Here is a 17,165-nt window from a genome sequence, read left to right as displayed (position 1 = left end):
AGGGGGTTGGACCAGATGGCCCAGGAGGTCCCTTCCAACTCTACGATTCTATCTTGAAAATGGCGGGCGCATGCGCAGTGCGCCCGCCGGGAATCTGCTGGCTCCGGCTGGCAGATTCCATTCATTATTTTGATCACTATGATAAACGATCATAGTGATCAAAATAATAAAAATAGTACATAACCCCCCCGTTTATCACCCCCTTATATAGGCACACATAATGAAATAAAAAAAATTTTTTTTTTCAGTTTTCCATAAGGGCTAGGGTTAGGTTAGGGTTAGGCTAGGGTTAGGCTAGGGTTAGGGTTAGGCTAGGGTTAGGGTTAGGCTAGGGTTAGGGTTAGGCTAGGGTTAGGGTTAGGCTAGGGTTAGGGTTAGGCTAGGGTTAGGGTTAGGCTAGGGTTAGGCTAGGGTTAGGGTTAGGGTTAGGGTTAGGGCTAGGCTTAGGGTTGGGCTAGGGTTGAGGGTTAGGGTTGGGCTAGGGTTAAGGGTTAGGGTTGGGCTAGGGTTAGGGCTAGGGTTGGGCTAGGGTTGGGGCGAACTAGGATTAGGGTTAGAATTAGGATTAGGGATTAGGGTTGGGATTAGGGTTAGGGGTGTGTTGGGGTTAGGGTTGGAGCAAGAATTGAGGGGTTTCCACTATTTACCATCTTTGGGGGTCTAAAAATTGGGGTCTAAAAAATCACTTTTGTGGAAATAAAAAAGACTTTTTATTTTCACGGCTCTGCGTTTATAAACTTCTGTGACGCGCTTGGGGGTTCAAAGTGCTCACCACACATCTAGATAAGTTCCTTAGGGGGTCTAATTTCCAAAATGGGGTCACTTGTGGGGGGTTTCCACTGTTTAGGCCCATCAGGGGCTCTGCAAACGCAACATGATGCCCGCAGACCATTCCATCAAAGTCTGCATTCCAAAATGGCACTCCTTCCCTTCCGAGCTCTCCCATGCGCCCAAACAGTGGTTCCCCCCCACATATGGGGTATCAGTGTACTCAGGACAAATCGCATAATAACTGTGGGGGTATGATTTCTCCTGTTACCCTTGTAAAAATAAAAATTTGGGGGCGAAAAGATCATTTTTGTGGAAAAAAAAATGGATTTCTTATTTTCACGGCTCTACGTTATAAACTTCTGTGAAGCACTTGAAGGTTCAAAGTGCTCACCACACATCTAGATAAGTTCCTTAATGGGTCTAGTTTCCAAAATGGGGTCACTTGTTGGAGTTTTCCACTGTTTAGGCACATTAAGGGCTCTCCGAACGCAACATGGCATCCGATCTTAATTCCAGCCAATTCTGCGTTGAAAAAGTCAAACGGTGCTCCATCCCTTGCGAGCTCTGCCGTGTGCTGAAAAAGGGGTTTACCCCCACATATGGGGTATCGGCGTATTCAGGAGAAATTGTACAACAAATTTTGTGGTTGATTTTCTCTTTTAACACTTGTGAAAATAAAAAAAATTGGTTCTGAAGTAATTTTTTTCCAAAAAAAAGTTAAATGTTTTTCCATCCACATTGCTTTCGTTCCTGTGAAGCACTTAAAGGGTTAATAAACTTCTTGAATGTGGTTTTGAGCACCTTGAGGGGTCTAGTTTTTAGAATGGTGCCACTTTTGGGTATTTTCTGTCATGTACACCCCTCAAAATGACTTTAAATATGATGTGGTCCCTAAAAAAAATGGCTTTGTAAATTTTGTTGTAAAAATGAGAAATCGCTGGTCAACTTTTAACCCTTATAACTTCCTAACAAAAAAAAATTTTGCTTCCAAAATTGTGCTGATGTAAAGTAGACATGTGGGAAATGTTATTTATTAAGAAATTTATGTGACACATCTCTCTGATTTAAGGGCATAAAAATTTAAAGTTTTAAAATTGCAAAATTTTAAAATTTTTTGCCATATTTCTGTTTTTTTCATAAATAAACACAAGACTTATCGAAGAAATTTTACCACTAACATGAAGTACAATATGTCACGAAAAAACAATCTCAGAATCAGCAGGATCCATTAAAGCGTTCCAGAGTTATAACCTCATAAAGGGACAGTGGTCAGAATTGTAAAAATTGGCCTGGTCATTAAGCTGCAAACTGGCTCTGTCGCTAAGGGGTTAAAGAAGAAGTTTGTCAACTTTGAAATGTTCCGAGAATAAAACCACATAGACACCCTTATACCATATAATGGACTTTCATTGTAGATACAAAACCAGCAGCGCAGATAACCCACATTTGCCACTATTTTTATACTTCGTTGGACTTACCAACCTGTGGAGCTGCAGCGGCTGGAATATCTCTTTTCTAAAGCCCAATTAGTGTTGTGTGTTTCACATAACTTTACAATGTGAGCAGTTAACGCTTTTCCTTATACACTGGTATATTGGGTGAAACCATATTACATTTCATTTGTACACACAGCCTATTCAGAATGAGTCTATTCTATACATCACATAGTGACAGGAGAGTTTTGCCCCAAGTTTGGACAACACCTTTCATTTAAATGTACAAATTATGGCGGCTTTGCGCCACCAGTAGGGGTCTCTAACTGCAGACATGGCTATACAGCTATATTTGAATTCATTAGGAACCATAAAATTTATATGCTGTGAACTCCTACAGAAAAAAAGCATTATGGCTAAAAGTGAAAGCTTAATAAGTGCAGTATCAGGCCCCCTCTTATAATAGGCCCAAAAGCAGTGCCATGGTATCATGGCAAATTTGGAACATGCTTGACCAGTAATTTACAGCATATATAATTACCATAAAACTGCCATCATGTACACAAATATAACCACTATAATACTGCTTCTTTGTACAAGAATATAACTAATATCATACAGCTTGTATGTACGAGAATATAACTAGTGTAATACTGCCTCCTATGTACAAGAATATACGGTAACTACTATAATATGGCTCCTATGTACAAGAATATAACTGCAATAATACTGCCACCTATGTACAAGAATATAACTACTATAATACTGCCACTATCTACAAGAATATAACTACTTTAGTACTGCCCCCTATATACACGAATATAACTAGAATAATACTGCTCCCTAGTCCCTATGTACAAGAATATAACTACTATAATGCTGCTCCTATATACAAGAATATAACTACTATAATACTACTCCCTATTTACAATAATATATATATACTATGATACTGCCTCCTATGTACAAAAATATAACTACTATAATACAGCTCCTATGTACAAGAATATAACTACTATAATACTGCCCCCTATGTAGAAGAATAAAACTACTATAATACTGGTCTTATGTACAAGAATATAACTACTATAATACTGCTCCCTATGTACAATAATATAACTACTATAATACTGCCCCCTATGTAAAAGAATATAACTACTATAATACTGCCCCCTATGTACAAGAATATAACTACTATAATACTGCTTCTTATGTACATGAATATAGCTACTATAATACTGCTCCTATGTAAAAGAATATAACTACTATAATACTGCCCTCTATGTACAAGAATATAACTAGTATAATACTGTCCCCTATGTACAAGAATATAACTACTATAATACTGCCCCCTATGTACACGAATATAACTAGTATAATACTGCTCCCTATGTACACGAATATAACTACTATAATACTGCTCCCTAGTCCCTGTGTACAAGAATATAACTACTATAATACTGCCCCTATGTACAAGAATATAAATACTATAATACTACTCCCTATTTACAATAATATAAATACTATGATACTGCCTCCTATGTACAAGAATATCTAATATATAAAGCTCAATGTGGGTGTGTATGTCTGGGATTGGCATCTGCACCGTCGCAGCTACAGCCACAAAATTTGGCACAGTCACACGTCTGGACCCCGAGAGCGTCATAGGCTATGTTGTGAGGCAAAATTTTAACCCCGCGCATTCCAATTCACCAAACAATTTTGCCCCTTTCTACATAATGGGGAAAAGTGTATGTATTGGCATCTGCACCGTCGCAGCTACAGCCACAAAATTTGGCACAGTCACACGTCTGGACCCCGAGAGTGTCATAGGCTATGTTGTGAGGCAAAATTTTAACCCCGCGCGTTCCAATTCACCAAACAATTTTGCCCCTATCTACATATTGGGGGAAAAAGTAAAAGGAAAAATGTTGGAGTCAAATTGACAGCTGCCAGATGTGAACAAGGGGGACTTAAAGAATGAGAGCGATGGCGCCAAAGAGTATATACCGTACAGTTGCTAAGGTGGGGCTCTGACATGGGATACTCACCACACAAGTGGATATGAACACACACACAAAATGCGCCACACACTACCACGTGCTTCAACACATATACCACCCTCAGCACACATTTCACCACACATACACCAACCTCGCCACTTAAAAGTCGCAAACACAAAAGTCGCCACTCAAAGCTCGCCACGCTGTCCCAGAACTGTTTAAAAGATGAAAAATGAGCTGTGATTGGTTGCTATCAGCAACAGTTTTCTTTGTAGACAGTTGTGGTAACTGAGGGCTATTCTTATCATTTCTATGGTGTTATCGTCCGTCTGTAAAGCTGGAAATAACACAATTTATTACCGTGCCAACACAGACCACCCTCTGACACAGACTGCAGGGGAGCCCAGTATCACACAGGATAAGATTAGATACACAGCTCAGCAGTCAGTATCACACAGGAGAGGATTAGATACACAGCTCAGCAGTCAGTATCACACAGGAGAGGATTAGATACACAGCTCAGCAGTCAGTATCACACAGGAGAGGATTAGATACATGGCTCAGCAGTCAGTATCACACAGGATAGGATTAGATACACGGCTCAGCAGTCAGTATCACACAGGAGAGGATTAGACACAGCTCAGCAGTCAGTATCACACAGGATAGGAATAGATACTCGGCTCAGCAGACAGTATCACACAGGATAGGATTAGATACGCAGCTCAGCAGTCAGTATCACACAGGATAGGATTAGATACACGGCTCAGCAGTCAGTGTCACATAGGATAGGAATAGATACTCGGCTCAGCAGACAGTATCACACAGGATAGGATTAGATGCGCAGCTCAGCAGTCAGTATCACACAGGATAGGATTAGATACACGGCTCAGCAGTCAGTGTCACACAGAATAGGATTAGATACACGGCTCAGCAGTCAGTGTCACATAGGATTAGATGCACGGTTTTTATTAGCAATATACTGTAATCATTATAATTTGTTATCGCTAACCACAGTTGGATACTATGCCCAGGCAACGCCGGGCTCTTCAGCTAGTAGCTACTATAATACTGCCCCTATCTGCAAGAATATAACTATTATAATACTGCCCCTATGTACAAGAATATGACTACTATAATACTGCCCAATGTACAAGAATATAACTACTATAATACTGCCCAATGTACAAGAATATAACTAATATAATACTGGTCTTATGTACATGAATATAACTACTATAATACTGCTCTTTTATATACAGGAATATAGCTACTATAATACTGCTTCCTATGTACATGAATATAGCTACTATAATACTGCTCCTATGTACAAGAATATAACTACTATAATACTGTTCCTATATACAAGAATATAACTACTATAATACTACTCCCTATTTGCAATAATATAAATACTATGATACTGCCTCCTATGTACAAGAATATAACTACAGTTGTGGCCAAAAGTATTGACACCCCTGCAATTCTGTCAGATAATACTCCGTTTCTTCCTGAAAATGATTGCAAACACAAATTCTTTGGTATTATTATCTTCATTTAATTTGTCTTAAATGAAAAAACACAAAAGAGAATGAAGCAAAAAGCAAAACATTGATCATTTCACACAAAACTCCAAAAATGGGCCAGACAAAAGTATTGGCACCCTCAGCCTAATACTTGATTGCACAACCATTAGCCAAAATAAATGCGACCAACCGCTTCCGGTAACAATCAATGAGTTTCTTACAATGCTCTGCTGGAAGTTTAGACCTTTCTTCTTTGGTAAACTGCTCCAGGTCCCTGATATTTGAAGGGTGCCTTCTCCAAACTGCCATTTTTAGATCTCTCCACAGGTGTTCTATGGGATTCAGGTCTGGACTCATTGCTGGCCACCTTAGAAGTCTCCAGTGCTTTCTCTCAAACCATTTTCTAGTGCTTTTTGAAGTGTGTTTTGGGTCATTGTCCTGCTTGAAGACCCATGACCTCTGAGGGAGACCCAGCTTTCTCACACTGGGCCCTACATTATGCTGCAAAATTTGTTGGTAGTCTTCAGACTTCATAATGCCATGCACACGGTCAAGCAGTCTAGTGCCAGAGGCAGCAAAGCAACCCCAAAACAGGGAACCTCTGCCATGTTTGACTGTAGGGACCGTGTTCTTTTCTTTGAATGCCTCTTTTTTCTCCTGTAAACTCTATGTTGATGCCTTTGCCCAAAAAGCTCTACTTTTGTCTCATCTGACCAGAGAACATTCTTCCAAAACGTTTTAGGCTTTTTCAGGTAAGTTTTGGCAAACTCCAGCCTGGCTTTTTTATGTCTCGGGGTAAGAAGTGGGGTCTTCCTGGGTCTCCTACCATACAGTCCCTTTTCATTCAGACGCCGACGGATAGTACGGGTTGACACTGTTGTACCCTCAGACTTGCAGGGCAGCTTGAACTTGTTTGGATGTAAGTCGAGGTTCTTTATCCAACATCCGCACAATCTTGCGTTGAAATCTCTTGTCAATTTTTCTTTTCCGTCCACATCTAGGGAGATTAGCGACAGTGCCATGGGCTTTAAACTTCTTGATGACACTGCGCACGGGTGACACAGGAACATTCAGGTCTTTGGAGATGGACTTGTAGCCTTGAGATTGCTCATGCTTCCTCACAATTTGGTTTCTCAAGTCCTCAGACAGTTCTTTGGTCTTTCTTTTCTCCATGCTCAATGTGGTACACACAAGGACACAGGACAGAGGTTGAGTCAACTTTAATCCATGTCAACTGGCTGCAAGTGTAATTTAGTTATTGCCAACACCTGTTAGGTGCCACAGGTAAGTTACAGGTGCTGTTAATTACACAAATTAGAGAAGCATCGATGATTTTTCGAACAGTGCCAATACTTTTGTCCACCCTCTTTTTTATGTTTGGTGTGGAATTATATCCAATTTGCCTTTAGGTCAATTCTTTTTGTGTTTTTTCATTTAAGACAAATGAAGATAATAATATCAAAGAATTTCTGTTTGCAATCATTTTCAGGAAGAAACTGAGTATTATCTGACAGAATTGCAGGGGTGTCAATAGTTTTGGCCACAACTGTACTATAATACAGCTCATATGTACAAGAATATACCTGTGATAATACTGCCTCCTATGTACAAGAATATAACTAATATAATACTGCCCATATGTACACGAATATTACTAGTATAATACTGCTTCCTATGTACATGAATATAACTACTATAATACTTCCTCTATGTACAAGAATATAACTACTATAATACTGCCCCTATGTACAAGAATATAACTACTATAATACTGCCCCTATGTACAAGAATATAACTACTATAATACTGTCCCCTATGTACAAGAATATAACTACTATAATAGTGCTCCTATATACAAGAATATAACTACTATAATACTACTCCCTATTTACAATAATATAACTACTATAATACTGCTCCTTATGTACAAGAATATTACTACTATAATACTGCTCCTTATGTACAAGAATATAACTACTATAACACTGCCCCTATGTACAAGAATATAACTACTATAATACAGCTCCTATGTACAAGAATATAACTACTATAATAATGCTCCTGTTGTGGAAATTTGATTGATATAGATATATATCTCTGTGTGCTGCGGCCTGTCCTAATTAGAACAGAGTCTTATTGAGTGCTCAAGGAATAGAAGAAGCTAAACACCTTGTTAGCAACAACTCATTCCAGCAGAACTCTGCTAGTTTATTGTACATACATATATTTATAGATGCATGTAGAAAAGGGTGGTTACCCCATTAACATAAGGCTGAAATTCTTATCTAATTGGTTGGTTTGAATACATGAACACATATGGGTGTCCGGCATGAGGGTGACTAAAGGTACTGTCACACTTAGCGATGTACCAGCGATCCCGACCAGCGATATGACGCGGTCAGGATCGCTGGTGCATCACTAAGTGGTCACTAGTGAGCTGCCACACAGGCAGATCTCACCAGCGACATCGCTGGAGACGGGGGTCGCTACTTACCTGTCAGACGCGGCGATCCTGCGTCCTCCCGCCCGGCTCCACGCGTCGCTCGTCCTCACAGCAGGAAGCGCCGCAGGAAGCTGACGACGAGAAACGGTCCAGGATGTTCTCTCGCGATCAGCGATAACCAGCGGGGGAGCGGGTCGTAGGTTAGTATCACACAGAGATATCGCTATAACGTCACAAGTTATAGCGATATTGCTAGCGATATCGCTTAGTGTGACAGTACCTTTAAACATCATATGATTTACTGTCCATTGTATAGCAAAATCAGCGAAACCAGACATCAGTTTCAAGCATCTGTTACTTCCTCTTTTCGATATCTGGGAAAACACCAAGGAGCTAATCTGGCTTGCACTAGTCTGGGTCATGAGTTAGTTGAGCCATTCTGAACAGTTGATCATAGGTCACATATTAGAGATGTTAGCTGTGATTTTATATATATATATATATATGTATGTATACATGTGTATATCAGTATATAAGGATATATGCAATTGAGATCTATATGAAATATACATATGTATATATATTTCCATCACAATCCCCCCTTAGCTATCACTTGCCCTAAAATCCTGCTCCTGTCCCAAAGTGCTGCAACTCTTTTATGCTAATAAGCAAAGGAGACGACAAAAACATCTGGATAGAGGTAGCATCATAATTAGAAAGCACAAGCATAAATACTCCAGCTCAGAGGCGTATCCAGGGGAGGGCAGCCGGGGCATTTACCCCGGGCGCAGCCGACAGAGGGGCGCCATCGGGCCTCCTGATGCGGTGGTCCAGGGAGGAGGCTCCCAGTTGGCGGCATTCTGCCGCCCCCACTCAGATTCTCCCGTTCTCTGAGCGGGCTGTCAAACTGACAGCCGGCTCAGAGAAAGTGCTGCGCGTCGGTCGATGACTCGGTGTACAAGCGTCTTCAGGTGTCAGACGCTAGTACACGTGACTCACTTGTTGCTGTAATCTCTGACCGCCGCCAAGCGCCGGCACTTCTGCATGAATGAAGCGCCAGCAGCGTGATCAGGTCACATGATCATGCTGCTGATGTCACACGCCGGCTCTTCAGAGGCGAAGACACAGGGCACAGGCAGCTTTGCGGTTGGTGGTAAGTGCTCCAGCTCCAGACGGGGTAATGGAGCTGAAGACAACGAAGATCAATGGTGGAAATGTAAGGACATGCTCTGGGGGCTAGGAAGGGATGGTTGGGGTTGGGGACGCTATATGGAGTGGATGGGTGCAGACAGATGCATGTGTAGAAACATGCGGAGAAGGGGACAGAAATCTGAGGACATTATAGGGGGGATCCTTTATGTGAGGTGGGATTTGGAGTGGGGATGAGTGGGGGTACTTTTTGTGTGGGGAGATTGGAGTGGAGATGAAGGGGTACTTTGTGTGGGCGGGATTTGGAGAGGAGATGAGGGGGTACTTTTTGTGGGGGGGGATTTGGAGAGGGTATGAGGGGGTAGTTTTTGAGGGGGGGATTTGGAGAGGGTATAAGGGGATACTTTTTGTGGGTGGGGTTTTGGAGAGGGGAAGAGGAGTACTTTTATGTGTGTGGGGATTTGGAGTGGGAATTAGGGGGTACTTTTTGTGTGGGGAGATTTGGAGTGGAGATGAAGGGGTACTTTTGTAGATAAAGAGGGGCTTAATGAACTTAATCTATTCTTTAACAGATTTAATCACACACTGGCTGCTCCTGCCCCTGCATACCATTCACACCTCTCTGCTACAATAACCTCACCCCCTGCTGCATCTTGTCAACTGAGCCAGGGTCTGTTCTTCACAAGTACCCAGGTTGCAAAAGAACTGGATAAGATCAAAGTTTTGCAGGCTGCAGATCCTGACCGCATCAGTGCAAGGCTAATCAGAACCTGCGGGCACCAGCTGAGTGAGATCATTACATATCTGTTCAATATGAGCCTGAGAAAAGGTATAGTACCACAACTGTGGAAATTATCGTGTGTGGTACCAGTTCCAAAGAAACCTTATCCGAACGACCTTAATGACTATAGACCTGTAGCATTGACATCACACCTGATGAGGGTACTAGAGAGATTGGTTCTCACACGTCTCCGTCCTCTAGTGAGCTCGGATATGGACCCTCTCCAGTTTGCCTAGAGGCCGGGCATTGGTGTGGATGATGCCATTATCCACCTTCTAGATAGGACTCTCTCTCACCTGGAGAAACCTGGGAACACTGTGAGAATAATGTTCTTTGATTTCTCTAGTGCTTTTAATACCATACAGCCAGGTCTACTGAGAGACAAGCTGGGCCTTGTTGGTGTGGACCTCCAACTCTCCACCTCGATCCTTAACTACCTCACGAACCGACCTCAGTTTGTAAAGGTTCAGGACAGTGTGTCAGACACGGTGATCTGCAATACAGGGGCACCTCAAGGTACAGTTCTTACCCCTTTCTCTTCACACTGTACACTGCGGATTTTAAGTGCAACTCATCTAGCTGCTACTTGCAGAAGTATTCTGATGACTCTGCAATATTAGGCCTCATCACAGGAGGAGATGAAAGAGAGTACAGAAATACTAACCAAGCTTTTGTGGAGTGGTGTCAGAGGAACCACCTTAGGATTAATTCCGGGAAGACCAAGGAATTGGTGGTGGACTTTCGCAAGGGAAAAAATCCACAAGTAGTGGTGAACATTCAGGGAAATCACATTGAGATAGTCGACACCTATAAGTACCTTGGTGTGATCCTCAATATTAAGCTTGACTGGGCCCATCACTTAGATGCAGTGTACAGGAAGGGCCACAGTAGGCTTTATCTGCTCAGAAGGCTGAGAGCCTTCGGAGTTAGGGTGGCACTCCTTGCATCCTTCTTCAACTCTGTTGTGGCATCAGTCATCTTCTTTGGTGTGGCGTGCTGGGGTAGTGGCATATCAACCAGGGACAGGAATAGGCTGGACAAACTGATTAGAAGGGCCAGCTCCGTCCTGGGATGCCCCCTTGATCCAGTTCAGGAAGTAGGCGACAGGAGGATACTGGCCAAGGTGAGCTACATGGTGCAGAATGATTCCCATCCCATGCATGAGACCGTGACAAAGATGTGCAATACTATCAGTGACCGGCTACTTCATCCTAAATGTGAGAGGGAGCGCTATCGAAAGTCCTTCCTTCCTGCTGCAGTTAGGCTGTATAACCAGCACTGTCCAAAACGGAGAACGACCCAAACAGTGAACTGATATATCCAAAGTTGTTATAGTCCGGTTATATCTTTTTTTCGTATATGTACCTACCTACTGTCAATGTAATGCCTTTATGCATCTCTAGCTGTACTTGTTCCTGCCTTGCTGCTGTAATGCTCTGAATTTCCCCATGGTGGGACGATTAAAGGATTATTTTATCTTATCTTATCTTTGTGTGAGGAGATTTGGAGTGGAGATGAAGGGGTACTTTGTGTGGGGAGATTTGGAGTAGAGATGAGGGGGTACTTTTTGTGGGGGGGATTTGGAGAGGGGATGAGGGGTACTTTGTGTGGGGGGATTTGGAGTGGGGATGAGGGGGTACTTTAAGGATGTGGTTAATTTGGCGTGGGGATGGGGGGTACTTAATGTGTGTGGGGGGAGTTGGAGTGGGGATGAGGGGGTACTTTATGTGTGCGGGGATTTGGAGTGGGGATGAGGGAGTACTTTATGTGTGGGGGATTTGGAGTGGAGATGAGGGGGTACTTTATGTGTGGGGGGATTTGGAGTGGAGATGAGGGGGTACTTTATGTGTGGGGGGATTTGGAGTGGGATGGGGGATTTAATGTGTGGGGAGATTTGATGACACAACGAATAGTATGTATGTATATATGAGGGCATGTATGAGGAAACAGTATGGGGAATGGGTGCAGACAGTATGGGGAGTGAACGGGTAAATGTATGTGGACACAGTGAGTAGCGATGGGAAAAATGTATGGGGAGTGAGGGTGATGGGATATGTGCAGACACAGTGTGGGGAGTCAGGGCTATGTGTGAGCAGACAGTATAGAGCAGTGATGGCGAACCATTCTGAGACCGAGTGCCCAAACTGCAACCTAAAACCCAATTATTTATGACGAAGTGCCAACACATGTCAAATGCCCCATCATTGTCCCCTTCATGTAGAAATATGCCCCATCATGATCCCCTTCATGCAGAAATATGCCCCATCATGATCCCCTTCATGTAGAAATATGCCCCATAATGATCCCCTTCATGTAGAAATTGCCCATTTACCACCTCCATCATTTCCTCCTCCCCATCACCCCATCATTGTCCCTCTCCCCATCACTCCCATCCCTGGCCCTCTCCCCATCCCTGGCCCTCTCCCTATCAATGGCCCCCTCCCCATCGGCCATCTCCCCATCACTCCCATCATTGGCCCTCTCCACATCATTGGCCCTCTCCACATCACTGACAAACAAACACACACACCACAGCGGCCACACTCACCGCCACACACAAACACACACACACCACAGCGGCCACACTCACCTCTCCGCGCACCGTGTGAGAAGCAGGAAGTGAGGCGAGGCCACGTGCCAGCTGAGAGGGCTCTGCGTGCCCTAGGTTCGCCATCACTGGTATAGAGAGTGAGGGGGTAAATATATGAGGAGAAACTATGGTGAACAGTATGAGGAGGGAGGGGAATAGTGTGAGGCGACAGTGTATTGCAGACATTTTTATTTAGGAGCATTATAATAACACTTCTATCTTTAAGGGGATTGTGTGGAGATTTGCTGCAGAAGACCGGAGAAGATAAAAGTCTGCAGAGACGAGATGTGGATAAGAAAACTCATCATGGGGTCTGGACAAGAAGAAGAAAAGGAGAACGACTACAGAGACGACGTCATCTATAAGGTACCTGGATGTAAATATTATTTGTGATACTGACTAATTCTCATGTTTTTATTTGTTAGGCACATTAAAGGGGTTGTCTAGGTTTGTGCTGAGTCTGTAGTCATTCTATGTGACTGCAGACTTCTGAATTCTCACAGTGCTCACTGAACGTGTTTTCATGGGTCACTGTTTTTAGGCTATATTTATATGCTACCTGGTTCTCAATAAAGTTTTTTGTGATTTTTTTTTATACCGCAATATACTTTGGACTTCTTGCATTGTTTTTCTGGTTTATAACTCTTTTATGCTGCCAGTGGGTTGATGCATGCCTAGCGCATACGCCCCCCTTCGCACAGACTTCCACAAATGGGCGGTCAGGAGATCTGTCCCTAACGGGAGTTTGGTGCAATGTAATCAAAGTCTCTTATTAGTCTATGCAGTCAGTGATGTTTATTCTCTATCAGGTAGGTAATTTATTCAGTCAGGTAGGGCTTCCACAGCATCATTCCAGCTCAGATGTATCTTCTGGTATGAGGGCTTTCCTGCAATGCGATGCGTGGATCCAGGTGGGGGTTTTCCCTCCAGGTTGGTGGCGTCAGCACTTGGAGAAGGGCCATCAAATCTGGGATCGAGTGCTCTGCTTACGAATTTTTTCAACCAACATTCAGTCTCCTTGACTTCAGGGTGTGCATACCAGGCACCGAATCTGGACCTGGCAATGAAGGAAAAAAACTCGAGAATGGACATTAGCAAAATTCTTGGTAAAATCAACTACACAAGCAGACAACGTATCACATTGCATAGTCAACTGCTGAGGGAAGAATACCCCTAACCTTGGTGTGGACCCAACTAAATTTCATATTGGTGACAGCTCTTTCTGAGCCTATGGGAGAGTCTAATGCCATGGTTTGTCTGTCTCTTGGGCAATTTTTTTTTTTTGCATGCTGCACTTAAGTGTCCCACTTAGTCTATGGTGCGGGATGGTGGGAAGTGTGTAGGCCTAACTCTGACACTACTGCTGATCAGATCTCTTGTGTTAGATTTGCTGTGAATGTGGGTCCCTCATCACTTGCTATCACTTCTGGAACCCCATATCTGCACATTATTTTTGAGAGTAGCTTCTTTGCAGTAGTCTTCGCCAGCTGGTTCCTTACTGGAAAATCTTCAGGCCAGATGATGTGGGGGAACTTTTCCCACTTGTCCGATGTTGCAGTTGTCGGGGGCCAGACAGCTGCTGGAAATTTGATTGTTAAGGTGGGAGTCCAGTCTAATCAGGTCATTCATCTGTGTCTTCAATTCTGTGCGGGGCCATGTGCCCATTGAACCACCATAGGGTACATACTTTGAGGTAGACTGTGTCTGTCTTGAGGTAAACGTTTGATGTAGACAGGTTTTTGGAGCCCAGTGCTTTGGCCCTTCAGCATCCAGCTTTCCTTCTCCTCCTTTCGAGTCTGGTCCTGCTACTTCTTGTACAGGTTCCAGGAAGTCATTTTGTCAGGTTTCCTCGTCTTTAGTTGTCATGTAGTAGCCGTCCGGCTCTACGACCTCTCCCATTTTTCCATATTGTCTTCCTCTGGCTGCTTCTTTGGCTGCCACGTCTGCCATGTTGATGCCCCGTGTCTCTACTGTGTTCAGCTTTCCGTGTGCCTTGACCTTTAACACTGCCACCACTTTTAGTAGTTGAAGAGCGTCCTGCAGGTCCCTTATGGCTCCATGATGCTTCACGGTTGACCCGCTTGCTGTGATGGAGTCTCTTGCAGCCCAGATGAGTCCAAAGTCGGGTGCTATGCCATGCGAGTACCTGGAATCGGTATAGACATTTGCAGTTTTGTCCTTCGCAATCTGGCAGGCCTTCATCAGCGATATCAGTTCCGCTTCTTGGGCTGACAAACTTCTGGACCATAGGATGTCTTGATTGCTGGTCACTGCACATCCCGTGTGGAACCTTCCTTCATGCAAAACTGGAGCCATCTACGGTATCTATCTTGCAGATTTTTTCTCTGAAGAGTCCGCATCCGCATCCCCCTTGGGAGTGGGAGTAGAGACAGGTAACGGCTGAGAGCACTGAAGAGTGGTGGAGAGCGGATCTCCAGTGGTTGTTCAAGAATGACATCAGCAGCCTTGTCAGGAGGGCGTGTGCAGCAAATATTGTTTTCATGCAGGAGGGCCCCCCCTTGCAACTGGATCCAAGCCGGCTGAGAGGTAGTCTAGAGGCCTCTGGTTTTCCTCTGTGGGTCTGTTTTAAAACGCCAGTAGCATGACCTTTTTTCATTCGGTAAAGACGGAATGGCTTCTCGTAGTCAGGGCGGCCTAGAGCTGGCGCAGAGACTATGGAGTCTTTCAATTTCCTGTACGAGATGAAGGCTGCAAACAACAGGAGGAACGGGGTTGCATTGATGCAATCGTACACAGGCTGCATTAAGACTGGAGCACCAGTTCTGCAGTACGAAGCTGGTCCAAGGAAGGCCTGCATCTTCGGAGTTGTGGAGGGAGCCATCTTCTCCTCAGCGGTCTTCTGGTCATCTGTCAAGCGTTTCGTCTGGCGGGCAATAGGGTGTCTTCAGGGACGTAACTTGTTTTCGGCACCACTGGACTCTGTTTTTCCAGAACTTGCGTTGCTGCTCCGCCAGGTAGAGTAGAGGAGACAAGGAAAATGCTGTGCAGGGAGCGATGTCGATGACTTCTGCATGTTCTGCAATCCAGTTGACGAGGATGGAGGACAATGCTTTGGTGAGCTGTGAAAGGCTGTTCTGGGCCCTCTTGGGCATCACTGTCCAAGTGCTCTGCACCCCCTTGTGCGTTTTCAGAAGCTGGTCGTCCAGGTGAAGGGGAAACATTGAAGGAAGCATTGGACAGATCAATCACCGTGAGCACTGTTGCTGTGGTTGGCACGTTTGACAGCAGAGTGTGCAGATCTGGCACAACTGGGGTTTCAAACACGGCTGCTTCATTCACAGCCCTCAGGTCATGCACCATTCTGAACCTGGCTGGTTCTCCTTTCACAGTCTTCCTCCTGATCGGGAAAACTGGGACTGCACGATGATTCCCATGGATGAGGCGGCTCAATCTAGCCTTGCTCTTCACAATGCCGTGAGGGACTCCCATCTTCTGACATAGGGCCGGAAGGGAAACAAGCAATTTACTGGGGTCCTCCAGCAGAGATGACGTCCAGCTGAGCTTTCTTGCTCTCACAGGGGGTCTTTATGCTGGGACATCTCTTTTAGCAGCCAGCAGCTGTTCCTTTCACCCAGCTTGACCTCAGGTCAGCATTTGTTAACTAGTTTGAGGAGCTGAGTGGCTGTCTTCTGGTCCAGGGCCTGGGTAAACTTCAGGGAGAACGTTCAGAATCTTGTCCAAGATGATCCTCTGGCACTGGAGCCGGAAGCAGTGCAGCCATTTCACGAAGCGGGTATGGTCCCTTTGAGTTGAGAGTTTCCTGACCCATGCCAAAGTTCTTAGGCCGGTTTGTTGAACAGCGATTCCACTCATACCTCCAGTTGGTCAGAGACAGTTTGACTCTGGGTGATGGGCAGGGGATGCTGGGCCTTGTGAGGGTACAGGGTTCCAGTCTTGAGTGACACCCGCCCTGGCGCAACTTGAAGTCTCCCTTGGACCATAGGCTTCCGGGTGCTATGTCCAGCACCTCCTTGGGTAGGCTTGCACCGGTTGTTCGAGACTCTTGTAGGGCCGCCAGCATGATTGATTCTTCTTGGGTCTGGGGTGGAGAAGATGTCATGGTCACATCTTCATGGAATGCTTTGTTCACCTTCAGTAGGATTGCTCTCATCAGCTGGGGTGGTTAGGTCTCCACCATAAAATGGAATAGGATGGAGTGTCCTGGCTGTGTCCACACGCTCAGGGCTTGTAAGCTAGGAATGTCTGTCTTGACCTTCAGTCCCCACACAAGACACAGAGTGTTCTGATAGGCTGGTGACATGCCTCATCACACTTCTGACTGCACCAGTGTCCACAAGGAAAGATATGACAGCCCCCAGTGATTTGAGGTATTGGGTCTGCTGATGGGGTTTCACATGTCAGGGGCATGACATCTTGCGGACCTGGCTTGCCTCTGTCCTATGGACAGGGTTCTTTATTGTTATCTGTCTTTCTTTCTTGGCCTATTCCTC

At 44.4% G+C, this 17,165-nt stretch overlaps 1 protein-coding gene across 4 annotated transcripts in view; it reads left to right on the top strand.

The window, feature by feature from the left end:
* LOC141046703 (caM kinase-like vesicle-associated protein) overlaps positions 1-17,165 on the top strand; it is a 209,199-nt gene that overhangs the window by 55,293 nt on the left and 136,741 nt on the right. Inside the window, exon 2 of one of the 4 annotated variants that reach the window (XM_073541304.1) lies at positions 12,920-13,059. The exons of 2 other annotated variants lie outside the window; for them this stretch is intronic. In XM_073541304.1, the coding sequence (XP_073397405.1) occupies positions 12,979-13,059 (81 nt within the window). In that variant the 5' untranslated portion in view covers positions 12,920-12,978. Of the gene's footprint in view, positions 1-12,919; positions 13,060-17,165 lie in introns of those variants that run through there. One more of the 4 variants, XM_073541306.1, reaches the window with a different exon arrangement.

The sequence above is a fragment of the Dendrobates tinctorius genome, unplaced genomic scaffold, assembly GCF_039654945.1.
Source record: "Dendrobates tinctorius isolate UK_male_01 unplaced genomic scaffold, ASM3965494v1 ptg000120l, whole genome shotgun sequence".
Lineage (NCBI taxonomy): Eukaryota > Metazoa > Chordata > Amphibia > Anura > Dendrobatidae > Dendrobates > Dendrobates tinctorius.
The sequence above is the reverse complement of the archived record's forward strand: the minus strand, read 5'-3'. Positions and strand labels throughout refer to the sequence as shown.